This window comes from Tauraco erythrolophus, chromosome 6 (genome assembly GCF_009769465.1).
Source record: "Tauraco erythrolophus isolate bTauEry1 chromosome 6, bTauEry1.pri, whole genome shotgun sequence".
In the NCBI taxonomy this organism is placed as follows: domain Eukaryota; kingdom Metazoa; phylum Chordata; class Aves; order Musophagiformes; family Musophagidae; genus Tauraco; species Tauraco erythrolophus.
Window position 1 is genome coordinate 61,278,134 of NC_141470.1, and position 13,801 is coordinate 61,291,934.

A 13,801-nucleotide genomic window follows, 5' to 3' on the forward strand; every position below is an offset into this window, starting at 1 on the left:
TCCAAGTGTAACAATTATCTTGGCATTGTATGACGTGGCAGTGGAGAATAATGAAGAAAATGTGTCCTCAAGTATCCGTTGATTTCAGATAAAATGCTTTGCCTGATGTTTCAAGAGAAACTGAATTTCGTAGCGTGCCACTGTGATACACACAATCTAATGCCCCTCTTGTCTGCTTAGAGGAATTCCACGTTCATTAAGTGAATTTCATGCAACAGTAGTTGAAAATCTTTTGTTTATTTGTTTTCTCTTTCTTGGTCTTATTAATTTCTTTGAAGTGTTAGTTATTACCTTATATTTTTAGAAAGGTTGACTTGTGTTAATTGCATGTATCTTTAAAAGGGTATTTGCAACTCCAGCCTTGTATTGGAGGAGCCATCTTCGATTGTCCAGTTGGATTACAACCAGAAAGTGCTGCTTGTCTCTACTTTACAACGGACTCTACTTTTTTACACAGAAGAGAAATCTGTCAAGCAAGTTGGAACACAGCCCAGAAAAAAGTAACCCTCATAAAATCTTGATGCAGGCACATCTACTAATTCTAGCTTTTCAGAGTGGATTACAGAAGGAGTGATCTAAGCAGTGAAATTAATACAACACAGCAGTCCGCTCATAAAAAGTTAGTTACAGTAGCTATGTGTGCTCAAATGTGAAACGACAATTCTACCTACTTAGAAAGTATGTGGTTACAGTCATATTTTCAGGGCACTATTATGCAAAAACATTTAAGATGTTTTCTCGTTGTTTAAAGTGAAATCACTGCCAAACTTCCTCTGCAGTCCCCTTTGCTTTACTGTGACTTGGTGCGAGCAAGCATTGTAATCAGGTCCATCTAATGGATGATGTAATATCTGATGCAAAAAGCAAGTCAGCATCCCATTTTTTCTTATACACTGAAGTGAATTAAAAGGCAAAATGAATAGCAAGCACTTAAAGTTGACTTGAAGGCTAGGAACTTCTTGTGTGACCTTCTGGCATCTTCTGCTGTGTAATCTCTCTCGGGTATGAACGAGGTGGGAACCAAGTCTTAGAACAGCCTGACTGACTATATCTGGAAGTAGAGGAAATTGACTCTTTAAAGAAGGTTTGTAATCTATCTTTCATAGACATGAATAGTAAGAGGAATGTCAAGGGCCATCTTATGTGTGAGGAGTTTTCTTGGGTGATAGTAATGGTGTTTGTAGGCATGAGAGATGAAGATTTTAATAGCCGAGGTCGTTCCTTGCTTCTTTGCAAGCCGAAGTTGTCAGTTTCTTATTTTAGTTTGTAGTGTTTTGCTTGTTTTTTATTAATTCTGGGAGAAAGATGACTGCATAGTAGGATCTTCCTGAGATGGACAAGGAGCTGTGAAGCTTATTAGGAGGAGTCATTTAATTTTTCCTAATAGACATAGTATCTGACATCTAAAGCTGAGTCTAAAAGGAAGTAATCTAAAACTTGTTATTTGGAAGTGCTGTTTTTGTCTTACTGTAACCAAATTTGTACTTTAGACATTTGACTGAATGCTTTAATCGAAGAACAAAATTTTTACTCTTGTTAATTTGCAGTTTTAAATTTGTGTCATTAGTTTAAAAAATTGTTTCTAAGTTGAGTGTATAGCTTTTAAAATAAATTCTTCTTTTGCATTTTAGTACTGGCAAATTTGGAGCTTGTTTTATACCTGGCCTGTGTAAACAGAGTGACCTGACGCTATTTGCTGCCAGACCTGGGCTTCGTCTCTGGAAGTCTGATGTTTACGGAACTGTTCAGGCCACATTCATATTGAAAGATGCATTTGCTGGAGGAATAAAAACTTTTGAACTGTATCCTCGTTTGGAACCACCTGACAGAGGAAGTTACAGCTCCCCAGAGAAGCACCTTGGGCTTGTCTCATGTTTTTTCCGAGAAGGATGGGTGCTGACCTGGAACGAATACAGCATCTACTTACTAGACACTGTGAACCAGGTAGATAAATCTTGTGGGTGCATATTTTCTTTCTTACTTGTTTTTGCTTATGCTATGCTGTGAGACTCTCTTTGTCTCACAGCACGTTATCCGTTACACTTCTATGATTTAAATCCGTAGTTAAACTCATTCTCTCCCTCTTCAAGTTGTCATTGCAATGATATACTAACAAACTAGCTCAGTATATTATATATAAAAATTAAATATATTTAAAGTTTTTGGTTCAGATGTTAACATCATAATCAATTCTGATACTTAGCAAAACATATATAAATCTAAAATCTAGTAATTAAAGCAAAAAGAAGTTATAGGCCTATAAAATGTGCCTGGAACTATTTATTCTTTCCCTTTTACTACTGTTGGTGTCTGCAAAAAACCAAGTATTACATTTTATTTGGTCTAGAGTGAACTGTTAGGTATTTTGTCATCTAAATGGTATTAAACATTTGTACTGTGGCTCTTTTCTGCCACCAAATTGTATATTGCTTAAGCTATGTTGCTGCTGCTAGTTTGAACAGAGAAAATGAATAGATCTATGGAATTAAAATTAGTATAAAAATGAGCTACATCATGATTAAAGGGTGCTTTCCTGTTTCGTTTTGATAAGATAAAATCTTTATTCTGTAACTATATAGAATTCCAGCGAACACTTTTGTTAAGAGCACCATCTTGTCCAAACAGTGTGTTAATCTGATGCCAATTATTTCTTTGTGTTCACTCTTTATAGGCTTTGATTGGTGGCTTGGAAGGATGTGGTGATATTGTGTCTGTGTCCTGTACCAACAATGAGATTTTTCTCTTAAAGGGAGATAGAGACATAATAAGAATTTCAAGTAGACCTGAAGGATTGTCATCAATAGGTTTGTATAAATTAGTGAACTCTAGTATGTACCTCATGGAACATGGTGCCTGTCATACTTTTTTAATATTAAAAAAAAACCCAAACAACCCAAAATAAACCAAACACCACACAAAAACCTACAGGTTATTGCAAAAACCTACCAAGTTCTGTAGAGTTATCTGTTTTTACAGATTATATTAGAGATCTTATTTGTCTGCTCATGTGAGCTTCTGTTTTGGCTGTAGTGAGAATGGGAGCATTAAGAAATTAATTATGGTTCCCTTTTTTTGAGAGTGGATCAGCATTATCCTAGCCAGGCATCTCTAATCTGTGCATTTGAGACCTTCTTCTAAACCGTGGTGTTGAAGCAATCTGCATTCCTGATCACGGTCATCTCTTTGATGTTCAATCTCAATTATCTGGGTTGCAGACACCTGAATATGTTGATTCTGTGCCACCTGTCACCATCCACATTCCAGAGGAAATATCAGCCTTCCTAGCAATGAAAAAGAAAGACCTGGCAAAAAACCTAAAGAATACTCACTAAAATTTTGAAAATAATTTCATAGAATCATAGAATGGTTAGGGTTGGAAGGGACCTCAAAGATCATCTAGTTCCAACCCTCCTGCCATGGGCAGGGACACCCTCCGCTACACCAGGTTGCCCAAAGCCTCATCCAGCCTGGCCTTGAACACTTCCAGGGATGGGACATCCCCAGCTTCTCTGGGCAACCTGTTCCAGTGCCTCACCACCCTCAGAGTGAAAAATTTCTTCCTTATATCTAATCGAAATCTGCCCTCTTTCAGTTTAAAGCCATTGCCCCTTGTCCTATCACTACACGCCCTTGTAAAAAGAGTTTATTTTCTTATTGGTTACCATTTGAGTTCAACATCTATGTTACTACAACTCCTTAATGATAGTGCTGGCTGATTTCTCAATCATTAAGGTTGTAAACACCATTATCCAGCGTATTACACTCGCAGAAGAACTACTTACACAATTGAAATACTCTATCCTAGCGTTGTATTAGCAGAATGCTAGTAAATACGCTATGAAGTCTCACTGGATGCTAGAGAACTTAACTTTCTTATCACTGCATATTAGCAATAGCTTTAGTAATTTAAGCAGCTCTTTACTCACAAGCTTGTAGGGGTTTTTTTATTATTTTAATCTTAACTTCCAAATATAGTTTGAAAGGAGCCTTCTTGAAGTATATTTTCTTCTAATTACCACAGTCATTTATCTGGTAAATCTTCTTTTATTTTTTTCAAGGTAATATTTGAATGAGTGGCACTTCAGTGCACTCAGATACGTTTGGATCTTCCAAGCTAAAGACCTGTACCATTATTCATACATAAACATAAATTCAGAATTTTGGTAATAGAAGGTTGATACAGGCTTTGGGGAATTGATTTTACTAAAATGATTTCGTGTAGATTTACTTACTTAAAGTTTGCATTGTGTGTGTGCCTATATATAATTTGAAATGTTGCAAACTTAGAATATTTTTTCCATTGCATAAAGCTTATTTTCTTTCAGTTCTATGCTCCAACTCACTTGTCATAGTTTAGAACTATGCTCCAACTCACTTGTCACACTAGTATTTAGACTTGTATTTTTCTTTTGTTTGGTTTCAGATGTGAATTCAAAATTGCCGAATCCTTTAACAGATACAAGTCCTAAATTGCTGACCCCGGTGTCAGCAATTGCATCTGTATCATCTAGCCCTTCAGTGGAAACACATAAGAAAATGGTTGTGTCCCCTTCAGTTACTGGTGATAAAAATGACTCTTGTTCTTTAGTGAAGGATGATCTGGAAACTCCAACAGTAGCAGAGAAAAGTTTTGATAGAGTGGGAGACTTGAGCAATGAAACAAGAAGAAGGGGCTGCTCTGTAGTGAGTGAGTCAAGAAGCAGGAGCAGTTCAGTAAATTCTGTGGACAGTGGCTCTAGCTTCATGGTATGTGCAGACCAACTTTCAGAAGCTCAGAGAGAAGGTCAACTTTCTTCACAACGGTTCAGCACAATCAGCTCTGAAGATTTTGATCAAGAACTCATTGTAAAGCCAATTAAAGTGAAAAAGAAAAAAAAGAAGAAACAAGGTAAGTCTAGCAGAACTTTCTTTGCCACTGCTTGTTATTAGAACATGTCACTTTTGATGTTCCACACAAGAGAGTGTGTGTGTTTGACGTGCTTTGTTTATATTGTATTGACGTGCTCTTGAGATATTTGAGTGGCTGTGGTGAGCCATTTCTGTTTAAGATGAAAGCCTGTTTTGAAAGTGATAAATTAAGTGTCTTTAGATCTATGTGTCTTATTCTTTCAGCTTTGTTTTGCTTTATGTAAAGATGCTTAAGGTTCTAATGTAGGGTTTAATGACAACATACAACAGACTCTTCTTCCAGTTTTATGTTGGAATTGTGTAATATCTCTTCATGCTATTTAGAATATTTAACAGTGTCTTTCTTAGCCATGCTTTTTAGTTTGGGGATCATGAGTGCTTGATTACTCTAATTGTTTACTGTATTGGTATTATAACTTTTAAATGTTTGGCTATTAAGACTTTTTGGCTTTATATGTATCATTTAGTGTTGAAGTTGAAAAAAAAATCAGTATGTCAAAATTTAGATTTAACTCTGTCCTTCCTCCCCTGATAAAAACATTTTAATTTCTTTCCTTGCATCAAAATATAATAGATTTTATTAATACTATTTCCCTCTCCGCTCTTTTTTTTGAGAACAGAAAGTGGGACCAAGAAAAACCACAGCTCTCTGGAAGGTACACCAATTTATGAGCGTCAGCTTTCTGGTGATAGTCCGCAGTCATTGAACGCAGACTCCTTTTCCATGACTTCCAGCCTAATGAGTGGCAGCATTGATCATTTGAGTACTGGATCTCCGGATCAGGAAAGCATGTTCAGTGTGGAGTCCCATACAATCTTGCAAGAAGATAATGGTTCAGAAACTTTCAGTGTTCTACAGTCTCCTGAGTCTGCGACCGCACTAATTAATGAAGAAAGTGGAGATATGGTTGATTTACAGAAACTTCCAAACAGTGACAGTGGCATGGGTACTTCAACCGTTACAGATACTTTGACATCTGTCTCTCCTCTGATCCTCACAGAAGACTTGACAAACAGTGTTGATGGTGAAGATAATGGTAGTGTGGTTGCTGCAAGCAATGAATGCTGTCTTGGAAAGCCGAGCCAGGACGAGGAGCAGGATTTTCCTGCGTTGTGTAAAATAGATGAAAATTTAGATAAAATGAAGCTGCAGGAGACTGAAAAATCTTTTGAAGAGCCAGACCTTACAGACCAAATGTTTCTGGAATGTGACAGTGTACTTGGTGTTCAGACATCACTGACGCTAAAGGAAAGCGATGAAGCTGGTAGGGAAGACCAAGAGCAGCTCTCTCTAATACGCAGTGCTCTGTCAGATCCTTCTGTGCTCCACTTTGACATTTCCAATGATGTTTATTCAGATGACGCTTCCATTTCTGGATGGAATTTTGAAAGTGCAATCAAAGCTAAATCTAGTACTAGCACTGCTGAGTGGGTAACAGACACTCATGAAAGTAAGACTGAGAAATCTGCCTCGAGTGATGAAGAGGATATTTATGGACATGGTTTACCATATTCATCCTCAGAGACTAGCATGCCTGAAGTTGGTGCTGGGCCTGATTCCCAGGATGTGGCCAAGATAAGCCTAGATGAAATGGTGCTGTTAAAATCTGATCAGGTATATGTTTTCAGTTTAGTTAAAATACTTAATTGCAGCATTTCAAAAGAAACATTAATGTAATTACTGTCCTTTACTTCTTTAGGAAGGCAGTTTTCTTCTTGTTTGCTTGAATCAAGTAAAGCATAGAGCCAAGCATCACTATGTGTTGTATCTCTTACGAGATGTGATGTGTCTGACCTCAGAATGGTTGATGTGTGCTTACAATATGAAGAAGCTGCACTGGCTGTATCATTCCCGGCTCAACAAAAATACTGTCACTAACGCATCCATTAAAGAATGAACAGTAAAACCAAGTCATGCTCAAAGACTGCTCCTTGTTTGAGTCTCCAGTAGCCCAAACTCTGCACAGTGCTGTTCCCAACTTCAGCTGACTTCATGAGCAATTAATACTGATTATCTCACATGGCTGGCCCCTGGTTAAGGATCATTTTACCTGTAAATACTTAGAATAAGCATTAGTCTTTCTTTGTGCCCTAGAGAGCAGTTAGTACTAAATAAAATGTTGATGTTTTTCCATTTACTGTTATCCCTCTTTCCTTAATTGTTATTTTGTGGGTAAACACCTCCAGAAATAGTAACTCTCACATAAACTATAGAAAAGAAGTACTAAAATTAATTACAAAGTCTGAAAAATTACCAAAATCACTGGGAGTTTTAGCAAAAGTCTTAAAAAGGAAATAAAGTTCTTCTAGGTTGGGAGTTTTGTTCCTTTTTGAATCTGTAACAGCCTTGTATTGAGATCAGCCAAATATTTGTTGATAAAGGTTGACTTACAAGTCGATGGTGTCCTATCTAGTAACATCTGCAGCCCAAAGTGTAGAAGACTTTTAGTTTCAGGTCATGATATTCTTAGACCCTGGAATGTTTAGAAAAGCTCCACAGATGCCTACATTGCGTGTCATGTGTGCAGTGCTCGGCTTCAGCCCATGCAAGCTACCAAAATTGAACATGATAGCAATCTGTAAACCAAATTTCTGCAATACATGGCTCCTGTACCATACAGGGAGTATTGCAGCTGGATATTTAGCTGCCTCTGAACTCCAGCTATTTTGTTGCCTTTGCTCATCACTTCATAAACAATAAATAATTTTCTGGACTACAGACAGATTGTACATTTTTATGTATTCCTTTTTGCATCTGCCATTTCCTGTAAGTGTGTGTTCTTTAATTAATAAGAGATTTTTCATTTTTTGGAGGTAGATGACAGTGTGGAGGGTTTGTTTGGTTTTTTTTTTTGCCAAAACTTTTGTTCTAGCAGTCTTATTTCACAGTACATTTTATCTTAGAGAACACTGACAGATATTTATTTACACAAGGCCAATTTATTCATTGATTAAAGTAGTTAAGAATCTTAAGTTTTTAGCTTTTTTAGATCAAAATATGGGAACTGATTATGCTTATATAGCCATTGTCTTGTGCAGTGTGAAGGCACCTGACACTGTCCTGACTCTGCAGTTTTTAGTTTGCAGAGAGCTGGATGGGGTACTCTGGCCCTGGCTACGGCATCCTGAGCCTGGTTGTCTCAGAAAAGTATATTTGGTGCCTGGACTACAGAGGCAGCCTGTACTGCAGCGCCCTTCCCGCAGCGGGGCTGCGGTGGCAGAAGTTTGAAGATGGTGTTCAGCAGGTGGCAGTTTCCCCCTCAGGTTGGTTGGCTTCTGCTTCACTGTAGCCTCCTAAATATAAAACTTGCACAGACTTGGGCATTTTCTTTGCTTTCTTATTTTTTAGTAATGGCTATTATTTAATTAGGTGAAACTTGGTGTCTTTCTGAGATTACAGATACAGTTCAGTTCATATGTAATTTCCACATAGGGAATTTAATTTCTTTTGATACAGTACTTCCAGAAACTTGTTTGATTAGTTCAGGTGTAGGTAGGACAAGTCAGCTGTCTCTGTTAAAGTAATTGCTAAGTGATATTATGTTCTCTTCTAACTCCTTGTACAGGGGCTCTTCTCTGGAAGATTGAACAGAAGACTAACAAAGCATTTGCTTGCGGAAAAGTAACTATAAAAGGAAAACGCCACTGGTATGAGGCTTTACCTCAGGCTGTATTTGTAGCTTTAAGTGATGACACCGCCTGGATTATCAGAACAAACGGAGATCTGTATCTGCAAACAGGTACCTGAATTAATTGCAAGCTCTTTGAATTTTTGCGGGCTAGATTATTAGAGTTCAATCTCTGGAATGATTGCAATTTATTTTAAACTTTTATCCACAGCCCTGACATAGGGAAGCCCATCTATCTTGAGAAATGGTTGGAAACAGTTGTGAGATTCTGTGTAATTATGAGACTGGAAAAGCCAGTTCATGGCTGCTTATTTTTTTGTGTGCCAAATGGAGCACATACAGTATAGAGAATTTATGACATTAGAAGGATATGGGGTGGATGCAGATAAATGGAAAAGGATTGCAGAAAATACTGAAATAATATCCTTGCCTTGAAAAGGGTATGGTGCACTGAAACAACTGAGCCTTAAGAGGGTTTTCTTTTCTTGCTTTAAGGATTTTAACAAAGTTTTAAGGACTTTGAAAGATGATGAGGTGGTGTGTGGCTGTTCAGAAGAATTTCAGGTATGGAGGGCAGAGTAGGGGAAGGTAGAAGCTGTGTGTTTTGAAAAGCACAGATCTGTTGGAGGTAAGAGTTACCACTTGGAAATGAAAGGAAGGTATTCTGAGACAGAAGATGATAAAGTGCTTTGAAATTATAGACAAATGGTATGTTTTTTGTGTGATACAGAAAGCAAAGCCAGTCAAGGAAAGAAATGGGCTGTGGAGCAGCAGTCTTTACAGCTGCCTTCTCACTGGATGCGAACGAGGCAAGAACCAGAAAAAGGGATAGTGCAGTGGCAACTCTGAAGTCGTGGCCGTAGTTTTATCTGCTTCGGTGAACAGAAGAGGATGCGTTTGGAAGGTGTTATGCAAACAGTATTCAGGCTAAATACAAGGAGCTAGGATGAAGGATGGAGCTCTAAGTTTTAGAATTAAGGGAAAAGAGTATCAAGGACTCTTGGACATGTGGCCTTTGCACAGAGAGCTGAGTTGGTAAGGAAAAGTTACAAATGACCTGATGAAGGAATTACTACAGAAGTATGAGGAGGAGTGGGTAAGGGAAAAACTGAAGCGTTGTCTTGCTTCAGTGTGTCTTGCTGAGTGGCTATCAAAATTCTTGTTTATCTTCCATTAAATTCTGGTACTCTTGTAATTTCTTTTGTAGATTGAATTGCTGTAGCACAATATAGAAATTCTTCATTATTAAGAAAACTGTTTAAATACACAGCATTGTTTCAAAGGTACTCTACTCTTAAACTATTTTCTTTAAATGTAGTAGTTACAGAGAAATCAAGTGGCCTGCCCAAGGTCACATGTGTATTGCCAACAGACATGGATAGTGGTGATAAAGAGTGAACTTCTGATGCCAATCACACAGGGCTCTGTGGAGGTTTGAATCAATATTTTTTTTCCCTGTAAGAGATTGGTTTGATTGCATCAGCTTACATTCTGCCGTTCTGAGGCTTCTAAATTTCTTCAATACCAGAAAGAAATTCTCAATGTATCTGTCTTGTTAATGTGAGGTGACCAGTGCTAGTTGTTTCTCCAAGATCTTTTAATTCCCTCCACTGTCCTGTCTAACTTTGTAACAAAAGTGTGCGCTCAGAGGTTTGGAGATGAGCATTCTTCTTGTTATTTTAGAATATCATACAGATGAGTCTGTTCCTGCTTGCTTTGGCAGCATGGTTAAGATTAAGCAAAACGTGTGTCTCTTGAAGTGTTTCACGTGCAGCTGTGTAAATCAAGCTTCAGTGTAATTATGAAGAAGACAAGTTCCTCTGGATTATAGGTATAAAAGTGTGCAAACTACTTCTGTCCTGCATTCAGTACTACACGCTGTGGCATGCTCTTCTTAAGTGCTCTGCTGCCGCAGTTCAGATCGGGTTGCCTGTCTCCCTGGCATGCTTTGGGCAGAAGTTCTTCGGGCTCTTTCTTTGATGCTTCTGCGAAGTCTTAATACAGGTTTTACAAGTGGAGATTCCTGATACTGACACTAGAGGGAGAAAAGGAACAGAAATGACAGGACAGGACTTGTGCACTCTGCAGGATGTTGAAGGATACACAGTGTTTTATTTCTTAAAATATAAATTCAGCTATATTAGAGGAAATGATTAATAATTTATAGAAAAAATAGTCAATCAAGGAAATAGTGATCAAATGGAAAGTGTTAGCATGTCAGGCACATTCCCTTCCTTATTTTCTTTTGTTGGGTAGCTTTGTCTCTTTTTTTTTTAGTTAGAAAAAACCCCGAAGTTTATAAAGCAATCCTCCTTTTTTGATTTCTAGGCCTGAGTGTGGATCGTCCTTGTGCCCGAGCAGTAAGGGTTGACTGCCCTTGTCCACTGTCGCAGGTTACATCCAGAAATAATGTTGTGTGGGCATTGAGTGAGCAACGGGCCCTGCTATACCGGGAGGGGGTACACAGCTTTTGTCCTGAAGGAGAACAATGGAAGAGTGATATTGTCAGGTAACGACACTGGTGGGACAATTCATAACCATTCCTAACCAGAATGACACAAATAATTGTTTTCAGTGCTGGAACTCCTTGATATTTGAAAAAGTGTAACCTGAGCTCGCATGTGCGTATGTATATACACACATATGTCCTTGAGTCTTTGTTCAGCCATATTCAGAGTAACTGCTGTTTTTCTGTCTGTTGAATGACTGCTGTGTAATGAAAGAAATTGCCATAGACGGAAGTGGTAACGCGGTTAAAACGAGCTTAAGAAAGTGAGAACAATTTTAAAAAGATCTTTATAATGTCTGTCAGTATGACACTTTTGATTAAATACTATTTCTTTAATCTTTGGCATAATGGCTTTAATAAGCTCTCCAGATATTTGAGTGATTTTTTTCTGAGATTAAATCTCAGCATTTTCTTGGTTATCCACACACCTGGATAATACTTTTCCGCTTCCCAGTCACAGATTTTTATAAATATTCTGGGTAATTGGTATTTAGCTTTGTAGTTGATCTTATGAGTTTGTGATAAAGTTAAAAGCACTGAGTGTTTACTGCTGGCTTTGAGAATCCAGAATATAGTCTCTCTTGTGACATCAACATGAAGCAAGTACAGGCAGAAATTCCAGTTCTTGTCATCATATGATTTTATCTTCTACTGAATACCCTGTTGTGAAGCTTTAACTCGTGTTAGCTCTCAACCTGGTGTCTGGCTCTTGGAAAAGTCTGAGGAAATACTCAGTGTCTTGTTCAAATCTGAAATTTGCATGTACTTCACTTAGTTTATTTAATGAAAATGTCTGCTTGACCTATGCCTTAGGTATGCTTAATGTTTTTGGGCTTTGTATTAAAATTGCAGAAAGCAATCCATATTTGTTCTTAAATTATTGAGAAAGGTTCTCTGAAAGAAATAGCATTGTTGACTATCTTTTAAATGTCTGATATGATTACCTGATCCTGTTGACTTTCTGAGCTTGAAAATTGTTCACTTATACAGGGAACTTGTAGTCCTAATCTCAACATTTATCTTTACCGTATAGGTAGGTTGAAGTTTTCTATTTATGGCCCCTGAACTGCTAGTATTGTTCTCAATAGGTCAAAGAAGTTGGAGGAGATACATTTATGAAGCTGCTTTATCGAAAACTTAAAAGAACACAGGTCTTTATTTCTTTATTTAGTGAACAAATTAGCTTTTTGTTTAGTTTTATTGTTATGTATCCAAGTTTCAAATCTCGAGTGATCTTTGAAGGAGTCATTTTTTTGTTGTTGAATGTTTCTGCTTATGCAAACTAATAAAATTTGAATTACTGAATAACTAATAACTGTGAAAATTTAAAATCAAATGTGGTTTTGAGCTTGGCCACACTGAGTTTGATCATTTTCAACTGCTGTTAGCATTGTAACAGCTTCCTTAAAATACCATAAGCGTAAACTTGAAGTAAGTTTTTTAATTTTTTTTTTTTCCTTGTTTGCATTTCCAGTGAAATGCAAGCTTTGGAACCAGTGTGCATAACCCTTGGAGATCAACAGACATTATGGGCTTTGGATATCCATGGAAATCTGTGGTTCAGAACTGGTATAGTTTCAAAGAAACCACAAGGAGATGATAACCATTGGTGGCAAGTAGGCATTTTTTTATTTTGCTTTCAGTTTAGCTTTTTATCTTCAGTTTATTATTTGCATTGTTTTCCCACGAGATTCTAAGATAAAATTTGATTAATTGTTCGATATATTATAGCACTCTTCATTCAGTATATTAAGACAGCAGTGTGGCTATGGCTGAAATCCCTTTTCATGTCTGCTATAAAAAAGGGGAAAAAAAAATATCCCATGGTCATCCAGAGCAGCATCACAGCAGTTTTCAAGAACATAAGAAACGCTTTACCGGTTCGTATCGGTGGTGCATGTAGCTTGGCATCTTAACAGTTGCAATAGGACATGCTGTTTAGGCACAGCGTCCAAGTTTGGCTGCTGAATGCAGTCTCTTCTCTTGTTTTCCAGTACCCTTCCTTTTCCTTAGCTAGATGTAATAAATAAAAGCATTTTTGCAAGGTTGCTTATTATTACATGTTTTTCCATTTAGTTGATTTTTCTTTGAACCATGTGGGGCTACTTGCTTCAGTCACAGATCACGTGGGTAAAAACAAAGGTGCTGCAACTACTCCCTGGTATTGATTTAGAATTCCCGACTCTTTGTTTTCCCCAGCTTTTCTTATTTTTTGCAGAGATAGATGCAGGGGAGAAGGGGGTACAAAAGCAGTTACACAGAAAATGTCGACATGTCTGTGTTAAAAGAATTTCAGTTTATGTGCATATATATTCTCTTCTTGCATATGGGCGTTATGAATAGCTTGGCTTTGAGGTTATTGGCAAACTGCTTTTCTTTTTGTGCTTTTAAGTGTTTCCTGCCTTTCTAGGAGTATCCCAGAGTGTTGCCAACCTAGTTGTCCATGACAGAACTTGGGCAATTGCTTATTTAGACCTCCTCCTGCCTTATGAATTCAAATACTCATGAGGTTGGTGTAAAGGAGTATTACATACAAGTTTTGTGATGCGATTTAAATCGCTACACTATGTAAGTTTCTCTCTTCCTTTGGGAAACTGAAAATTCACTTCTTAGCTTGCGGAGTTCAGCATGTTTTTAGGGGGAGAGAAGAGTCGTTCCAAAACAAAGGGCTTTCTTGAAGTGCAGAATTCAAAGTGGATTGTTGGGTAGGAAGGAGTTGTAAGCTAATGTTTAATATTGATTCTGGTTTATTATC

At 37.5% G+C, this 13,801-nt stretch overlaps 1 protein-coding gene across 1 annotated transcript in view; it reads left to right on the forward strand.

The window, feature by feature from the left end:
* The window catches only part of TECPR2 (tectonin beta-propeller repeat containing 2), a 47,114-nt gene that overhangs the window by 6,418 nt on the left and 26,895 nt on the right, over nucleotides 1-13,801 (forward strand). The window contains exons 5-13 of the mRNA XM_086613967.1: nucleotides 343-500; nucleotides 1,632-1,944; nucleotides 2,672-2,804; nucleotides 4,424-4,888; nucleotides 5,529-6,523; nucleotides 7,989-8,172; nucleotides 8,475-8,648; nucleotides 10,866-11,046; nucleotides 12,521-12,662. Coding sequence (XP_086470093.1) covers nucleotides 343-500; nucleotides 1,632-1,944; nucleotides 2,672-2,804; nucleotides 4,424-4,888; nucleotides 5,529-6,523; nucleotides 7,989-8,172; nucleotides 8,475-8,648; nucleotides 10,866-11,046; nucleotides 12,521-12,662 — 2,745 coding nt within the window. The remainder of the gene's footprint in view (nucleotides 1-342; nucleotides 501-1,631; nucleotides 1,945-2,671; nucleotides 2,805-4,423; nucleotides 4,889-5,528; nucleotides 6,524-7,988; nucleotides 8,173-8,474; nucleotides 8,649-10,865; nucleotides 11,047-12,520; nucleotides 12,663-13,801) is intronic.